The sequence below is a fragment of the Peromyscus maniculatus genome, chromosome 12 (assembly GCF_049852395.1).
Source record: "Peromyscus maniculatus bairdii isolate BWxNUB_F1_BW_parent chromosome 12, HU_Pman_BW_mat_3.1, whole genome shotgun sequence".
In the NCBI taxonomy this organism is placed as follows: Eukaryota; Metazoa; Chordata; class Mammalia; order Rodentia; family Cricetidae; genus Peromyscus; species Peromyscus maniculatus.
The window spans coordinates 54,251,585-54,267,792 of record NC_134863.1 but is presented as its reverse complement, the minus strand read 5'-3'; the positions used below and the strand labels follow the sequence as shown (position 1 = coordinate 54,267,792).

The following is a 16,208-nucleotide window of genomic DNA, read 5'->3' as shown; positions in this document are numbered from 1 at the left end:
GCAGACTGCCTGAGAGTGGCAGCACCCACCACCAGCTGGTGACCTGGGTCCCCATCTTCTACCCTATTTTCAGGACCTCTGTGAAACTTTGTTTCTCTGATGGGTAAACTAGATCACTGTCTCCAAAATTCAAATTCAAATTTAATTTGCATTAAGTGCTATTTTTACCTACTTCATTTCTTGTGCTCTTCCACCAACTCCTCTTTCTTCTGTTCTAGAATAACCTGTGTGATTTTTTTTTTTTGTCAAATAGAACACTAGAATAGAACTTAAACATATTGTATTGGCTTCTTCCTTACTAGGAGGAAGTCCATGAGTTTATCTTTGTCTTAATTTAATATCAGTCTGTGACAATTGTTATCCTTGCTGACAACTGCCACCATACATTGGCCTCTTCTCCCCCAATAGTGTCAATAAACCAGTGAGTTTCCCATACAAAATTCTGCACCTGGCTTTCACATTTGCAAACTATGGGACAATTGGCCAGTCACTTTGCCTCTTTTAGTCTCCCTTGTACATCTGAAAGTACACATTTTTTAATAGTCCTTCACGTTGTCTGCACAGTGGACTTATATGTATTAAAATTACAGCTAAGCCTGTTCCCTACTAAATCACATGAGATGTGATTTTCTTCTTCATGCTGTTGTTGACAGTATTCCAAAATACTTAACAGTAGCCTCATGGGTTAACTAATTTGTTGTATTCATTGCTCTCATATTTACTTACTGTGACATAATAAACTACCATAATTTTTTGCTTTATTTAAATTCATAAAATGTGCATGTTTCTAAAATTACCAAGTTAAAATGTAATTAGGTTCAGGTCTTTACTTATTTACATAACACAAATTGCTCATTTTATGTAAATCACTTGCGCGCCAAACCCTGAAATCTCCAAGAAATCATTCAAAGTCTGCACCTGAAAACAACAACAAAACAACAACAACAAATAAACAAAAAATGTGGAGCTGGAATATCAACTTAGTGTACTTGGGTACAACTATATGTTATAGACTAGTGCCTTGCAATCAACAGGAATTTTTTTCTGCTAAATCCAGGGTGAAATAATGGCAAATGCAAGAAACATCTGGTTCCTGGAAAGCTTTTCTCACCCTATCCTCATATGACAGAGGGTATTCTGTTTTCCTTAGTTCATTTGCTCTGCTTTGTGCTTTAATGATAGTTGCAGTTTGATTACATAATTAATAACTTTCACATAATTTAGTATAAAAATGATCATTACTCCATATGTAACTTCTATGGTTCTATAGATTGTAGTTTTCTTATCATTGGCTTCACACTTAATATCCACATATAAGGGAATACATGCTATATTTGTCTTTCTGGTTCTGGGTGAACTCACTCAGAATGGATTTTATCTAGTTCTAGCCATTTACCTACAAATTTCATAATTTTATTTTCTTTAATAGCATATTAACATACCATTGTGTTATAAATTCATATGTTGAAGGACATACTTATTGTTTCCAATTTCTGGCTATTATGAATAGAGTAGCAATGGACATGGATGAGCAAATGTCTCTGTGGTTGAATGAAGCATCCATTGGTTATATGCCCAAGAGTGATATAACTGGATCATGTGGTAGATCAATTCCGATCTTCCTAAGGAATCACCACACTGATTTCCATTCTAACTGTACAAGTTCCCACTCTCACCAGCAATGAATGAGTGTACTTCTTACTTCACATCCACACCAGCATGAGCTGTTGCTTGTTTTGTTGATCTTAGCCATTCTGACAGGTGCAAGATGGAATCTCAAAGTGGTTTTGATTTACATTTTCCTAATGACTAAGGATGTTGACCATTTTTTAAGTTTCTCAGCCACTTGAGTTTCCTCTATTGATAATTCACTGTTTAGAACTGTACCCCATTTTAAAATTGAATTATTTTCTTGATATCTAGTTGTTTGAGTACTTTATATATTTTGGATATTAGCCCTCTGCCATATGTGGAGTTGATTGTTGTGGATAATTAGTTGAAGATGGTGTTCCATTCGTTTATGCTGTAGAATATTTTTTTAATGATGCAAAGATGTGTTTCATTCTTTTATGTTGCATTTGTTTAACTCTGTGAAGCTGTGTTATTTTGCCTTTCTAAAGTGTCTCATTGTTATACTAAAGAGCTGAATGGCCAATAGCTAGGCAGGAGAAGGATAGATGGGGCTGCTAGGCAGAAAAAATAAAGAGAAGCAAAAAAAAAAGAGAGAGAGAGAGAAGGAGAGGAGGACGCCAGGTATCAGCCACACAGACACCTATGGAGTCAGAAGTAAAGAAAGAAATATAGAGTAGAGAAAAGTAAAAGTCCAGAGGCAAAAGGTAGATGGGATAATTTAAGTTAAGAAAAACTAGCTAGAAAAAAGCCAAGCTAAGGCCCAGCATTCATAAGTAAGAAAAAGTCTCTGTATATTTATTTGGAATCTGGGTGGCAGGGCCCCAAAAAGCAAAAAGTGAAAAACAAAACAAAACAAAAACTACAATTGATGAAAATCTTTTCTCATTCTGTAGGCTACCTCTTTGAATGATGGTGTCTTTTGCTGTGTGGAAACTTCTGAGTTAATTGTTCATCATAGTGCCTATGCCAATGATATTCTGTTTAGAAAGTCTTTTTTCCTGTGCCAATGAGTTCAAGGATATTATTGACTTTCTCTTCTATCAGGTTCAGTGTACCTGGTTTTATACTGAGGTCTTTGATCCATTTGGAGTTGAGTTTATGAAGAGTGATAAGTATGAATCCATTTGATTCTTCTACATGCAGCCATGCAATTGACCAGTACCATTTGTTGAAAATACCATCTTTATTTCATGTGTATTTCTGTCTTCTTTATAAAAATGCATGTGTATACAGGTGTGAAGATTTTTGTAGGGGGTCTTCAATTGGATTCTGTTGATCAACATGTCTGTTTTTATGCCAATACTATAATATCTTAACTACTATACTCTATAGTACAATTTGAGGTCAGAGATGGTGATACTTCTAACCTTCCTCTTTTAATTTGCTTATCTGGGATTATTTATTCCTTGTGGTTTTTTGGGGTGTGATTAACCTCTTCAAGATGAAGTTTTCCTTCTACGACTTTCTGTTTTGTTGGATTTGTAGAGAGATTCCGCTTAGATATAGTTTATCATGGAACATTTTTTTCCCCTCCATTTATTGTAGTTGAAAGTTTTGCTGGTCATAGTAGTCTAGCCTAGCATCTGCAATTTCTTAGATTTTTTTAGAACATCTGTCTAGTCCCTTCTTGCTTTTAGATTTTCCATTTAGAAGTTAGGTGTTATTTTAGTAGTTCTCTCTTTATAATTTACTTAATCTTTTCCTTTGTTGCTTTATATATTCTTTCTTTATTCTGTGTGTTTAGTGTTTTGATTATTATGTGCTGAGGGGAATACCTTTTCTGGCCTAGCCTACTTGGTATTCTGTATGCTTCTTATACATTCATGGGTACCTCCTTCTTTAGGTTGGGGACATCCTTTTCTATGGTTTTGTTGAAAATATTTTCTGATGGGTGACATTGCTTTGTATGTTGTGAATGTGTTTCTCTGATTGGTTGATAAATAAAATGCTGATTGGCCAGTAGCCAAGCAGGAAGTATAGCAGGCAAGGAAAATTGTGGGAAGAAGAAGAAGGCTGAGTCAGGAGATGCCAGCCTACCATGTAGGGAGCAGCATGTAATGGCACACATGTAAAGCCACAGAACATGTGGCGACATATAGATTAACAGAAATGGGCTGAGTTTAAGTGAAAGAGCTAGTCAGTAGGAAGCCTGAGCTAATGGCCAAGCAGTTTTAATTAATATTAGCCTGTGTGTGTTTACTTGGGTCTGAGCGGCTGTAGACCAGGTAGGACACAGGAAAACTTCTGGCAACAATTTTCTGTTCCTTTGACCTGTATTTCTTTTCCTTCCTCTATCAGATTATCCATGTATTTGTCTTTATCATAATGTTTCATATTTCCTTGATGTTTATGCCTGCTGCTATTTATATTTTACATTTTCTTTGACTGAGGATTCCATTTCTTTGAATTTGTCATCATTGACTCAAATTCTCCCTTCCATCTCTTGCATTCTGTTGGTGAGGATTGCCATTATGATTCTTTTTACATTCCTAAATATTTCAATTGCAGATTTCCCACAGCTTGAGTTTTCTTTATCAATTCTATTTCCACTTTTAGGACTTGAACTGTTTTATTTCTTTATTTCCATTGCTTGTTTATGTTTTCATAGAATTCATCAAGGGATTTATTCATTTCTTCTTTAAGAACCTCTATTGTATTCATAAAGGTTATTTTAAAGTCCTTGTCTTGTGTTTAAGTTATGTTGCATTTCTCATAGCCTACTATGGTAGAGTTGCTGGACTATAGTGAAGACATATTGTCCTGGCTCTTATTGATTTTTTTTTTTACACTGGCATCGATGAATCTGGGTTTGGGATGATTGTAATTATAGGTGTGGATATCTAGTCTTGTCTTTGTTGGGTGGGTGTTTTCTTTCTTTGTTTCTCTTCTCCTCTGTGGTTCTTAGGAGGCTTTATTGCTGTGGGTTGCCTTGCAGGGAATTCTTCTAGGATCTTCCCAGGTGTGGCCACAGGGTTTACCAGGTAAAATGTTTTTCTAGGTAATGGGAGCTGACACTTATGAATGGGGATAACTAGAAGTGAGCAGGTGCATTGGTGACATATTTTAAGGTATGTTACTTTTGTTTATGTTGCATTTGTTTAACTCTGTGAAGCAGTGTTACTGTGCCTGTTTAAAGCATCTGATGATCTAATGAAGAACTGAATGGCCAATGGAAAGGCAGGAGAGAGGATAGGCAGGGCTGGCAGGTAGAGAGAATATGGAGAAGGAGAAATATGGGGGAAAAAAGAAGAAGTAGCCAGAAAAGAAGGAGGTCTTCAGGTACCAGGCACCCAGCTACATAGCAGGTCACAAAGTAAGAGTAAGATTTACCAAAGTAAGAGAATGGGAAAAGTTCCAAGGCAAAAGATAACCAGGTTAATTTACGATAAGAAGAGCTGGCAAGAAATAAGCCAAGCTAAGGCTGAGCATTTACAATTAAGAATAAACTTCCCTGTGTTATTTATTTGGAAACTGGGTGGCAGGTCCCCTCAAAAGAATAAAAACAGACAGCAACAGAGGGTCATGAAGGTGTCCACATTAGAGGGAAAATCATAGTGTTCTACTAGGATCTTCTTAGTCCCCCAGAAATGAGAGTAGAAAGTTAAGAGAGACAACATGTAGTCTGCTACAGAGTTGGGGATGAGACTTGGGGAATTAAATTTGGAGACAAGGAAAGAGAGTGAAGAGTTGAAGCTAAAGTACCTGTTTTGCTGGCCTACTTGTTTCTTTGGAGGCTTGCCTGTCAGGTTCCCAGGGACAGCCTACTGGAGTTCAGGCAAGGATAACAGGACACGTTGGGAAAAAAGATGGAGGAGGTCTGTGAGATCTGCTGGAGGTGAGGGCAGAGAATAGGGAAGGCCATAATAGATGATCTGCTATAGAGGCAGGGTTAAGGCTGGAGATTGTATTGGGAGGGGATGCTGGAGATGTTAAGATTACAGTTGGGCTACCTGCTTCTCTGGCCCCATGTCTCAATATTTTCTGAGAATCACATGGGTAAAAAATTGTAGGTTCTTTAAAAGGATAGCTATTTTTTAAAGGAAGCAGACAAGAGATAAATTTATTCCTCATATTTTTTGGCTTGGATAGAGCTTCAGTAGACTGGTGAAATGTCCATTAAAGTGTTTGCTGGTGCATGAACAGTGTGCTACAGAATCTTCCTGAAACATCTATTTCTCAAATGCACCATGAACTTCTCAGTTTCAATTTCGAATATTCACAACTATAATATCCTACCAGAATACTTATAAGTTGGAAGCCAACTGAAAATTTAAAGTTGGTCTGATCAAAAGTCTAAATATATTTTGTTAATAAAGTATCCTGATGTAATTACCAGCAAGAGTAGAAATTAAGACTATGCAGGTGCAAGCATATCTTACAGTCTGCACTATGATGTAAAACTTACATGTCTTTAGTTGTTGTATGTATTTATTTCACTTGAGAGCCTTAAACTGATTTGACCTCATTTAGAAATTTCACTTACAGCAGTACACATAAATAGAAATGCACACCATTTGAAAGTACCTTTCTTGGTCTCATCTATTTATTTGTCTCTATGCTTCCCTTTCTCCTTCTCCTCATATAGAATTATAAGTATATAATTTTGTGCATATCCAATATTACACACACAACTATAGTTCTCCCTTGTCCAAATAAATTGCTTTGTTTTGAGAAGGGGTCTTTTCATATAGTCTGGGTTGCTCTTGAATTCATGACATCTCACCTCAAACTCTCAAGTTTCAGTCACCAAGCCTGGCTTTACATCTCTTAATATCAAAAGCAAACCATCAAATCTAAATCGTCCAATATTCCCTCTACTCACTACCCTTATCGTTGTACTCTATTTTTAAGACAAGGTCCTAATGTTTAAAACATTCAGACTATTGCCATTTTTCCTTTTCTACTTTGTACTATTTGCACTTATCTCTAATTTTATAATTAACAAGGACCTTTAAAACCGTTAGTCATGAGTGTTTTAATTTTCACTTCTCTTCTTTTATTAAAATTTTTTCATTCATTTTACACACCAAAAATCATGATTTCCCTCCTCCCACCCCCAGTTCCCCCTACTGCCCCACCCCTCACTCCCACCCCACCCCCCACTCCCACCCACAGGGAGGCACATCCAGCAGAGGCAAATCCAAGCCCTTCCCCCTGCCTTAAGGCTGCACGAGATGTCCCATTATAGGTAGTGGGCTCCACAAAGCTGGCTCATGCACCAGGGATGGATTTTGATCTTACTGTAAGGGGGCCTCCCAAACAGATCAAGGGACACGACTGTCTTGCCATGCAGAGGGCCTAGTCCAGTCCCATGTAAGCTCCACAGTCATTGATCCAACTTTCATGACTTCCCTCTAGGTTGGTTTGGTCATCTCTGCAGGCTTCCCCATCATGATCCTGATGCACTTGCTCATAGAATCCTTCTTCTCTCTCTTTGACTGGACTCCTGGAGCTCTGTCTAGTGACTGGCTGTGGATCTCTGCATCTGCTTCCATCAGTCATTGGAGAAAAGTTCTGTGATGATAGGGTATTCACTGGTCTGATCTCTGGGGCAAGCCAATTCAGTTCAGGCACCCTCTCCACTATTGCTATTAGTCCAGGCTGGGGTCATCCTTGGGGATTCCTGGCAACTTCCCTAGTACTGAGTTTCTCTCTATCTCCATGATATCTCTCTCTATCATGGTATCTCTTTCATTGCTTTCCCCCTGGGAAGGGGAAATAGATGAGATCTTCGTGAGTAAACTGGGCATGAGGGGTGGCCAATAAAGAGTAGGGGATGGAGATGAAAGCATAAGGGAATGGGATGGTTGAGCAGTTTTCACTTCTGAAGTCATCAGTAGCTTCCTTTTACTTACTTCAATAAGCACATTTCAGTAACTTACTTCCTTGCTAATAAAGGACCTCACTTGGAAAATAGTCTTTTAAAAGCATCTTGAATTTATATATTGACTAGTGAATTTAACAAAAACAGGCAAATAAACAAAAATGACCTAAACAGTGGCTAAGTCAAGAAAGGTGTTTTGTTTCCACATAGAGTAGCTTGGGACTAGGAAGTCAGAAGAATACGGCAATGCCAAGGTATCATTGAGGATCCAGCGTCCTACTTTTTAGCATCATCCCTCAAGTTCACCTGTGGGTCCACTATGGATGGTGCAGCTCCAGTTACTGTGAGGACCAGGAGAAGGAGACAAATGACAGAGAAGTCACCATCCTTCCAGCTGAGTGTGCCAGTATCTGACTGTTGTCATCCACTCCATGTTTGAAGAAGATGTTGTCACAGCCATGCAAAATACCCTGAAAGGGATGCTACAGAATAAAATATATTTTAACATTTGTATCGTCATCTAGAACAAAATTTGAATTTTGTAAAGAATGAAGAGGACATTGGTTGTAATCAGCTGTACATGTTCCTTTATGTGTATCCTCTTTTATACCTTTTACTTCCTCACATCAAGTGGAAGAGGTTCAATCCCCTCCTATCTTTAAGCAGTAGCTGTTGTAGCATGCCAGAGATTTCAACCCCAGCTCCACTATTACCTGTGAGACACCAGGAAAGAAGCATCATCTCTCTGTCCCCAGTTTTGCAGCACTCCCTCCAAGAAACTGTAATGACAGTGGTATAACCTCAAGTTATTTAGAGTGTCAAACAAGATTGTATTTGTGATACACTTAAATCATTGCCTTGGGAAAGGCTATCTTCTGTAACATTGATCTTCATGCCATTGGACGTGTCTGAACCCAGTATTATCTATCCAACCCATTCTGGGTGAGTCTAAGTTCTGTGTGTGCTGGTTTTAAAGTTGCTTCAGTCCCCAGATTCTAAGCTTAGTGGCCCCTCTTAAAACAATGTTTCAGACTAATTTCACACCTCCCATTTCATTTTTATCAGTCAGCAAGAACATATGAGCCTTTCTGAATGGAGTGTCTAAAGTGACTATGTTTTTTTTTGTACCTGAGTAAGATCCTCCATGTTATTGCCCCATTGAAGAAATCCTTCCACAGAACTACAACACAATTGCAACTTCATCATTAACAAACCCCCATAACAAACTTCTACAATATACAGACATCCTTGGGAGTGTCTTCTAGTGTCTCTGTCATGAATAAAACTGTTTCCCTAGTGGAAATTTAACTAGCATAGTATTTTCAAGTGACTTTTTCTTTTTTTTTTTTTCAAATTGCAATGCTATAAAAAAAGAACGATATTATTCCAATTTCTTCTTGCCACATCCCAAACATTATCTTTCAGTGTTAAGACTTTCACATATATCACCTACTCCCAGTTCTAGATGTTCCTCTCTGTAGAATTTCTCAATGCATATTATATAGACTCTTCTAATAACACAAAGCTGCTACCTCTCTGGATGACTTCAGCACTGAAGTGGCTTCCTTGACTTCCCATCTAACTCCAGACTCTATCTCCAGAGTCATCTGATTTTATCCCCTTTGAACCTCCCTGTTCTCCTTTTCTCTCAGCTTGTCACATTATCATTTTTTTTTCTGAGATCTTGTTTGTTAAATCTCACCGTGAGCATTTTGTTGCCATCAAATTCTAGTCTGTTGAATTTTCTTTATTCCACTTCCTTGGTAATTTTAATTTTTTTCTTGTTTTGCAGCCTAGATTAACGAGGTCTTTCTTTTAAAAATTCTTTTTAATATTATAAGCTTCCTTGACTCTCTTTTAGAGGTACCTATTTGGCAGAATCTCAGTTCTGGAAATAAACCTACCAGTAAATTGTCTGAACTTGCACTTGAGTAGTCAAGCAAGTACAAAAAGTGACCACCTGGGATCTTGTGGTCTCACTATAAATTAACAGCTGCTGAACTTAATGGGCTCCTTAGCCCTGCTCAGTAACCTTGTTGTATGTCCTTGTAAAACAGCCAAAAATTCCTCTTAAATCATGCCTTTTTCAAACCCTTTTGATGTTAGTAAAATTTCCATCTTCCCATCATCCATTATCAGTTTCAGTAATTACTTACATTCTGATTCCCTGAAAACAGAGAATCTCCTCCCTAATTACTTTCTCAACTTCCTGATGGCAAACTGACTACAGCCATCCATTTTTTTCCCCACGACTGACAAGAAAATGTCCTCTTTGTATCTAAGGGATGTGCTTCAATGTCTATTAGGATCTCAACTTTGCAGAAAGTTTGCACAAAAGATCATAGGTCCTTTCTCTTCAGCATTACCTCTCCCACCTGGTGGATTCTTTCCCTCTAGTTTCCTTTCGGGATTCTCCCATCAAAACAAACACAGAAACACAAGGACTCTCACTGAATTCCTCACCCGCTGTATTTTATCTTCTACATATTTTTAAATATGACTGATCTTTACACAAATCACTATTTTGTTATTTCCCACCCATACCTTGTGCATTCAATCAAGCAGTTTTTCTGCTATTCTTTCTACCATGAGAATTTCAATGTTGTATTTTTGTTGAGATGTGTCTTAGGGTTTCTATTGCTGTAAGAGACACCATGAGCATGTGACCACAGCAATTCTTTTATTTAAAAAATTGTTTTATTCATTTTACATGCTAACCACAGATCCCCATCTCATCCCTCCTTCTGCTCCCCCACCATCCTTCCCCCAGCCTCCACTCATCTCCTCCTCCAAAAGGGTAAGGCCTCCCATGGGGAGTCAGCAAAGCCTGATACATTCAATTAAAGCAGGACCAAGTCTCTCTCCCCTGCATCAAGGGTGGGCAAGGTGTCCCACCATAACTAGTAGGCTCCAGAAAGCCAACTCATGCAGCAGGGTTAGATCCTGATCCCACTGTCAGGGGCCCCTCAAACAGACCAAGCTACACAACTATCTCCTGTATGCAAAGGGCCTAGTATGGTTCTATTCAGGTTCCACAGTGGTCAGTCTAAAGTTTGTGAGTTCCTATGAGCTTGGTTCAGTTGTCTATGTAGATTTCTCCATCATGATCTTGACCCACCCTTGCTCATATAATCTCTCTTCCCTCTCTTCAACTGGACTCCTGAAGCTCAGCCTGGTGTTCGGCTCGGGATCTCTGCATCTGCTTCTACCAGCTGCTGAATGAAGGTTCTATGATGACAGTTAGGGTAGTCACTGACCTGATTATTGAGGTAGGCTAGTTCAGGCACCCTCTTCACTATTGCTAGTAGTCTAATCTGGGGTTGTCCTTGTAGATTCCTGGAAATTTTTCTAGCACCAGGTTTCTCCCTTACACCACAATGTCTCCCTCTATCAAGATACTCTTTCATTGCTCTCCCACTCCATCCCTCCCCTAGCTTGACCATCCCATTCCCTCACGTTCTCATTCCTCATCCCCTACTCTCTATCCTCCCCCATTCCCAGTTTACTCATGGAGATCTCATCTGTTTCCCCTTGCCACGGTGATCCATGCATCCCTCTTAGGGTCCTCCTTGTTTCCTAGCGTCTCTGGAACTGTGGGTTATAGTTTATCTTTTGCTTTACATCTAGTATCCACTTATGAGTGACTTCATACCATTTTTGTCTTTGTGAGTCTGGGTTACCTCACTCAGGATGATATTTTCTAGTTCTATCCATTTGACCATGGCAATTCTTTTTTTTTTTATTAAATTTTTAAAAATTCATTTTATATACCTACTACAGATCCCTGTCTCATCTCTCCTCCCACACCCACCCAGTCTTCTCCTGCAACCTATTTCCCACCCCCTCCTCCAAAAGGGTATGGTCTCCTGGTACATTCAGTCATGGCAATTCTTACAAAGGAAAGCACTTAACTGGGACTGGCTTACACTTTCAGAGGTTACATCCATTACCATCATGGAGACACTCATGGAAGCGTACAGGTAGACATGGTGCTGGTGAAGGAGCTGAGAGTTCTACATCTTGATCTTGAGGCAGCATTAGGAGAGTGTGTGCCACAGTGAGTGTAGCTAGAGCATGAGACCTCAAAGCCCAACCTCCAGTGACATACTTCCAACAAAGCCACACCTACTCCAACAAGGCCAAACTTTCTAATAATGCCACTCCTTATGGGCCAAGTATTCAAACCTGTGAATCTATGCATTGGGGCATCCCTGTTCAAACCACCACAAGATAGATAATAATCCTATAAAGTAGGAAAATTACATAGGGCAAAAATACAGTCAATTTCCAAGGTCCTTGGTTCAGATATCTAGGCCAAGTAAAATTTTGGTTGATGATATCAATGTAAGAGGTCAAAATCTTCCAGAGAAAATGTGTTTTTATTCCAGAGCTCTGTTACAGCCTTTGAAGTGAATTTCACTTACAGTGGATATGTTGGTGAAAATATCCTATTGTATATTATTTCTTCATTTCAATATCAGAGTAATTTATTCACCAACATCTTTATCTTAGTGTCAAGAAATATTTATCTAGAAATATGTCACATGGAAAATGTCTAGTATCTCAATGAAATTATGTCAAAGTACATGTGTGAGACATCTAACTTGGCTTGAATGATCTCAACTGATGAATAATTGTAAAGTAGTTGTGTATAGAAATTATTACTAGCTTTTTTTGATAAAAGAAATTTTAGAGCACTATCTGGTTGTTAAGTCAAAATAGATGAAGGAAAAAATTACATTCATTGTTTAAGCCTACAAGAATTACTTTATCACATGGACCTCATATATTTTGAAATTTATTTTAATAAATTGAAAAAAATGGAATTTTTTTGTCAAGATAAGGTCTAGAATAGAAAGCTAGACATGTTGTTTGGAAGGTAGTCTATAATTTTAATATTGTTGAAAAAAACAATATTTTTTTCCTTCAATATGTAAAGAGTTGGTGAAAGCCTGTTGTACAGCCATGAACGTTCATGCTTAGAATCCTGTATGTGCAGCCATGAACCTTCAAGCTTAGATACCATTTGAGAAAGCAAGGACTTTTTTCTTTTCAATAATGTTCTGTTGATTTGCTTTTGTGATCTATCTCTTTATATTAATCAAACTTTGTGGAAGAAATAATTGTACTAATGTATACAAACAATGAGAAAAATGGAAATGGTTTTCTATCTTTTAAATTCACAAATTGTTCAAACCTCTTAATTAAAGCACGAACTGCCCAGGCAGGCAAGAGATTCTGCTAAGCTTAGAGCTGTAATAGACAGTTAACATACAAAGATGATGCCATACACATAAACTATTTCTTATTTTTATTGTTTTTAACTCTCTAGATTGGAGTGTCTTTTTTCTATCTGCTGTCTTAGCCTTGGTGCCTCCTCTACTTTAGCATTTGTCAAAGCACATTATACTTTTCAGTTCACTTTTAAAATAACTTTCTTACCATATTTTGGGTTACATACAGGGACAGGCAGTGTTCATCTTGCTCTATATTATATTTCCAGCAAATGAGCACAGATTTTGGCAAATGCTAAATTCTTGTTTACACATACAGCTGAATGAAGAAATGAAAAGAGAAACGTCCTAGGAGAATAATGAGAAATGATAGGTGAAATGAATATACTTTAGAGGGAATATTAAAAAAAACCCTTCCTCTTATAATCAAATCCTTCCCTTGTTATAAACATGAGTAAATATAGAAATTAATTGGGGAACTCAGTCAGGATGAGTACATATGACAGAAGGAAGAGTTTGCTCCACAGTGATTTAAATAAAACCAGCAATAGATTTTGGCATGGATGGGCTTGAGAACAGATGCACATGCTTGAACTCTAAGTTTCTCATACTTTTCTTATTTAATTAATATAGTTAAATCACTATACTCATTTCAGTGAATATTAAATCCAACACATTACACATTGTTATGACTTTTGAAATAAAATACTGTAATTGAAATTTACTTTGTTTATTACTTTAGAGACAGAATCCTAAAGTATCTACAAACTCTAATGTCAATATTATATTAGATTATATATGTTTTGAAGTTGATATGTTTTAAAAGTCAACTGTAAACCAAATCAATTGGAAAATTAATCATCAGGATGAAAACAGGTTATTATAATTCAACTATTTAGTTTACTAAGATGTAAAGTTTTTTTGTTAAATCAAAATTTTAGATAATCCTAAAATAAAAATGACAAAATTGAATAAGAAGCTTAATTTTAGATTAAATGTGAGACAGCAAAGTCCTTTAATTCAATTTGTTTTCTAAAAATGCCATGAGAAAAACCAGAACACAAAACCAAGTGACAGAGAAAAAACATAGTCTTTAATGAAATAAAGAAGTGACTGTGACCTTGACGACTAAAATTGAAAGAGTACATGCAAAAATGCATGGGATTGGTACCAACCAAGGAAAACACAGAGTTTAGGAGCAGATCTCTCTTCAAATCTTCAGTTATGTTCTTCTCTCAGTAACTCTGAAGGGCTTCCACAAGCCTCAACCTCTTCTTCCCTATGAATGTGCCCTGATGGGAGCTGAGTGGGGTTAAGAACTAAGTGTTGTCTGGTTATCCTTTACTTTACATCTAGTATCCATTTATGAGTTAGTACATATCATGTTTGTCTTTCTGAGTTTGGGTTACCTCACTCAGGATGATATTTTCTAGTTGCACCCATTTGCCTACAAACCTCATGATGTCATTGTTTTTCTCTGCAGAGTAGTACTCTATTGTGTATATGTGCCACATTTTCTTAATTCATTATTCAGTTGAGGGGCATCTAGGTTGTTTCTAGGTCTGGCTATTACGAACAATGCTATGAACATATAGAGCATGTGTCCTTATGGTATGATTAATCATTCTTTGGGTATATGCCCAAGAGTGGTATAGCTGGGTCTTGAGGAAGATTGATTCCTAGTTTTCTGAGAAACTGCCATACTGATTTCCAAAGTGACTGTACAAGTTTGCATTCCCACCAACAGTGGAGGAGTGTTCCCTTTGCTCTGCATCTTCTCCAACATAAGCTGTCATCAATGTTTTTGATCTTAGCCACTCTGACAGGTGTAAGATGATATCTCAGAGTTGTTTTGATTTGCATTTCCCTGATGACTAAGGATATTGAGCAATTCCTTAAATGTCTTTCAGCCATTTGAAATTCTTCTGTTGAGAATGTTCTGTTTAGCTCTGTAGCTTATTTTTAAATTGGATTGTTTGTTATTTTGATGTCTAGTTTCTTGTATTCTTTCTCTGGTGCGTGAGCTGGCTTTTTGGAGCTTACTACCTATGGTGAGACACCTTGCACAGCCTTGATGCAGGGGGAGGGGCTTGGACCTTCCTCTACTGAATGTACCAGGCTCTGCTGACTCCCCCATGGGAGGCCTTACCTTGTTGAAGGAAGGCATAGGGGGTGGATTGGGGGGGGAAAAAAGGGGGTGGCAGGATGAAGTAAGAGAAGGGGATCTGTGGTTGGTATGGAAAATGAATAAAAAATTCCTTAGAAAAGAAGATTAAAGAAAAGAAAATACAACATTCCAGAGATTCCAGAATCTTCCCTCAAGATTAGGAAAACCAGGAGCCAGATGTTACATATGTGTAGTCCTAGCATGTGGGAGGCTGAAGAAGTAGAGGATACTGAGTTCAAGGCCAATCTGAACCAAAGAAGAAAGAGAAATAATAAAAAGGATAAGGATGGATTATTCTTGAAAAGAAAAATAAAGGATATTGGTAGTCATTAATTATTAACAGTTATTATTTATGCTTGTTTTGGCTTCTTTTCACTCATGTGGTTATGCTTAAGACATTTTTCTGTGTCAAAATTTATAATTATCATTCATTTGCTCTCACTTCAATACCATGAAAATAAATATTAATTCATTAAAAAGAGAACTATCTGGTAACTGACTAGATCACACTTCTGCTTTTCATACTGTGAGCTCTTTGGCATGCAGCATGTGATGACTACTTTAGGGCTTAAATGTACCTACTTTTCATAAAACATGGTCTCACAAAGCAAGCCTGTATTTCATCTGTTGTTCAAAAAGAAAAACACAAATCTCTTTCAGAGCTAGAGGAAAAAGTGGGCCTATTGAGTTTATTGGGAAAGAGTATACTATGCTTGAAGTCAAACATTGCCAAAGGATTTTTTTCTGGGCTGTTTTTCCTATTTGAGGAAATCACAATTGATGAATTTCATTTTAGATTTGATCTGGTTCAGTCTGTATCCTTATCTGACCCAAATTTCAATGAAGCCAAATATACCAAATTATACTTTGGAATGGGTAAATGTATCAAGAATGGAAGGATTTGAGTAATTTTTCCCTCTTAGGTCTATATATATTTAAAAAATAAACTGTGGAAGTATGTAATTTCCTAGGGAAATTAAAAAGCAAATCAATCCAGGCTGAAATCTAAAACAAATCAATAGAGTAGTGGCTGTAAAATGAGAGAGGAAATGTTCAGACAGTTAAACATGTAAAAATAATAGATGTCTCCAGATGGGTTCACAGACGAACTCTTCCATAATTCCCATGAATAGTAAGAACACATTTCAACTCTTTCAAACTAGAGGAGTCAAGGAGCCCCCTGAGGCCCTAGGTTAGTGGTGTACCTCTTCTACAGCTGAGAGAGAGTCTGGGCCTCTGCTAGATAGCAAGGCTGCTAAGAACCTTTTACACAATTTATTATTAGTTTTGAGAATTTCATACATGAGTACTCACTCTAAATCATTTCTATCCCACATTCCTCCTCACCGCA

At 37.5% G+C, this 16,208-nt stretch overlaps 1 protein-coding gene across 6 annotated transcripts in view; it reads left to right on the top strand.

Annotated features, from left to right (window-relative positions):
* The window catches only part of Csnk2a2ip (casein kinase 2 subunit alpha' interacting protein), a 171,525-nt gene that overhangs the window by 105,831 nt on the left and 49,486 nt on the right, over positions 1-16,208 (top strand). For 2 of the 6 annotated variants that reach the window (XR_013043795.1, XR_013043794.1), the window contains exon 4: positions 4,631-4,645. The exons of 3 other annotated variants lie outside the window; for them this stretch is intronic. Coding sequence is in view for 1 of the 3 variants with exons in the window: in XM_076549089.1 (XP_076405204.1) it covers positions 4,631-4,663 (33 nt within the window). In the remaining 2 variants the exon portion in view is untranslated. Of the gene's footprint in view, positions 1-4,630; positions 4,701-7,666; positions 7,970-16,208 lie in introns of those variants that run through there. One more of the 6 variants, XM_076549089.1, reaches the window with a different exon arrangement.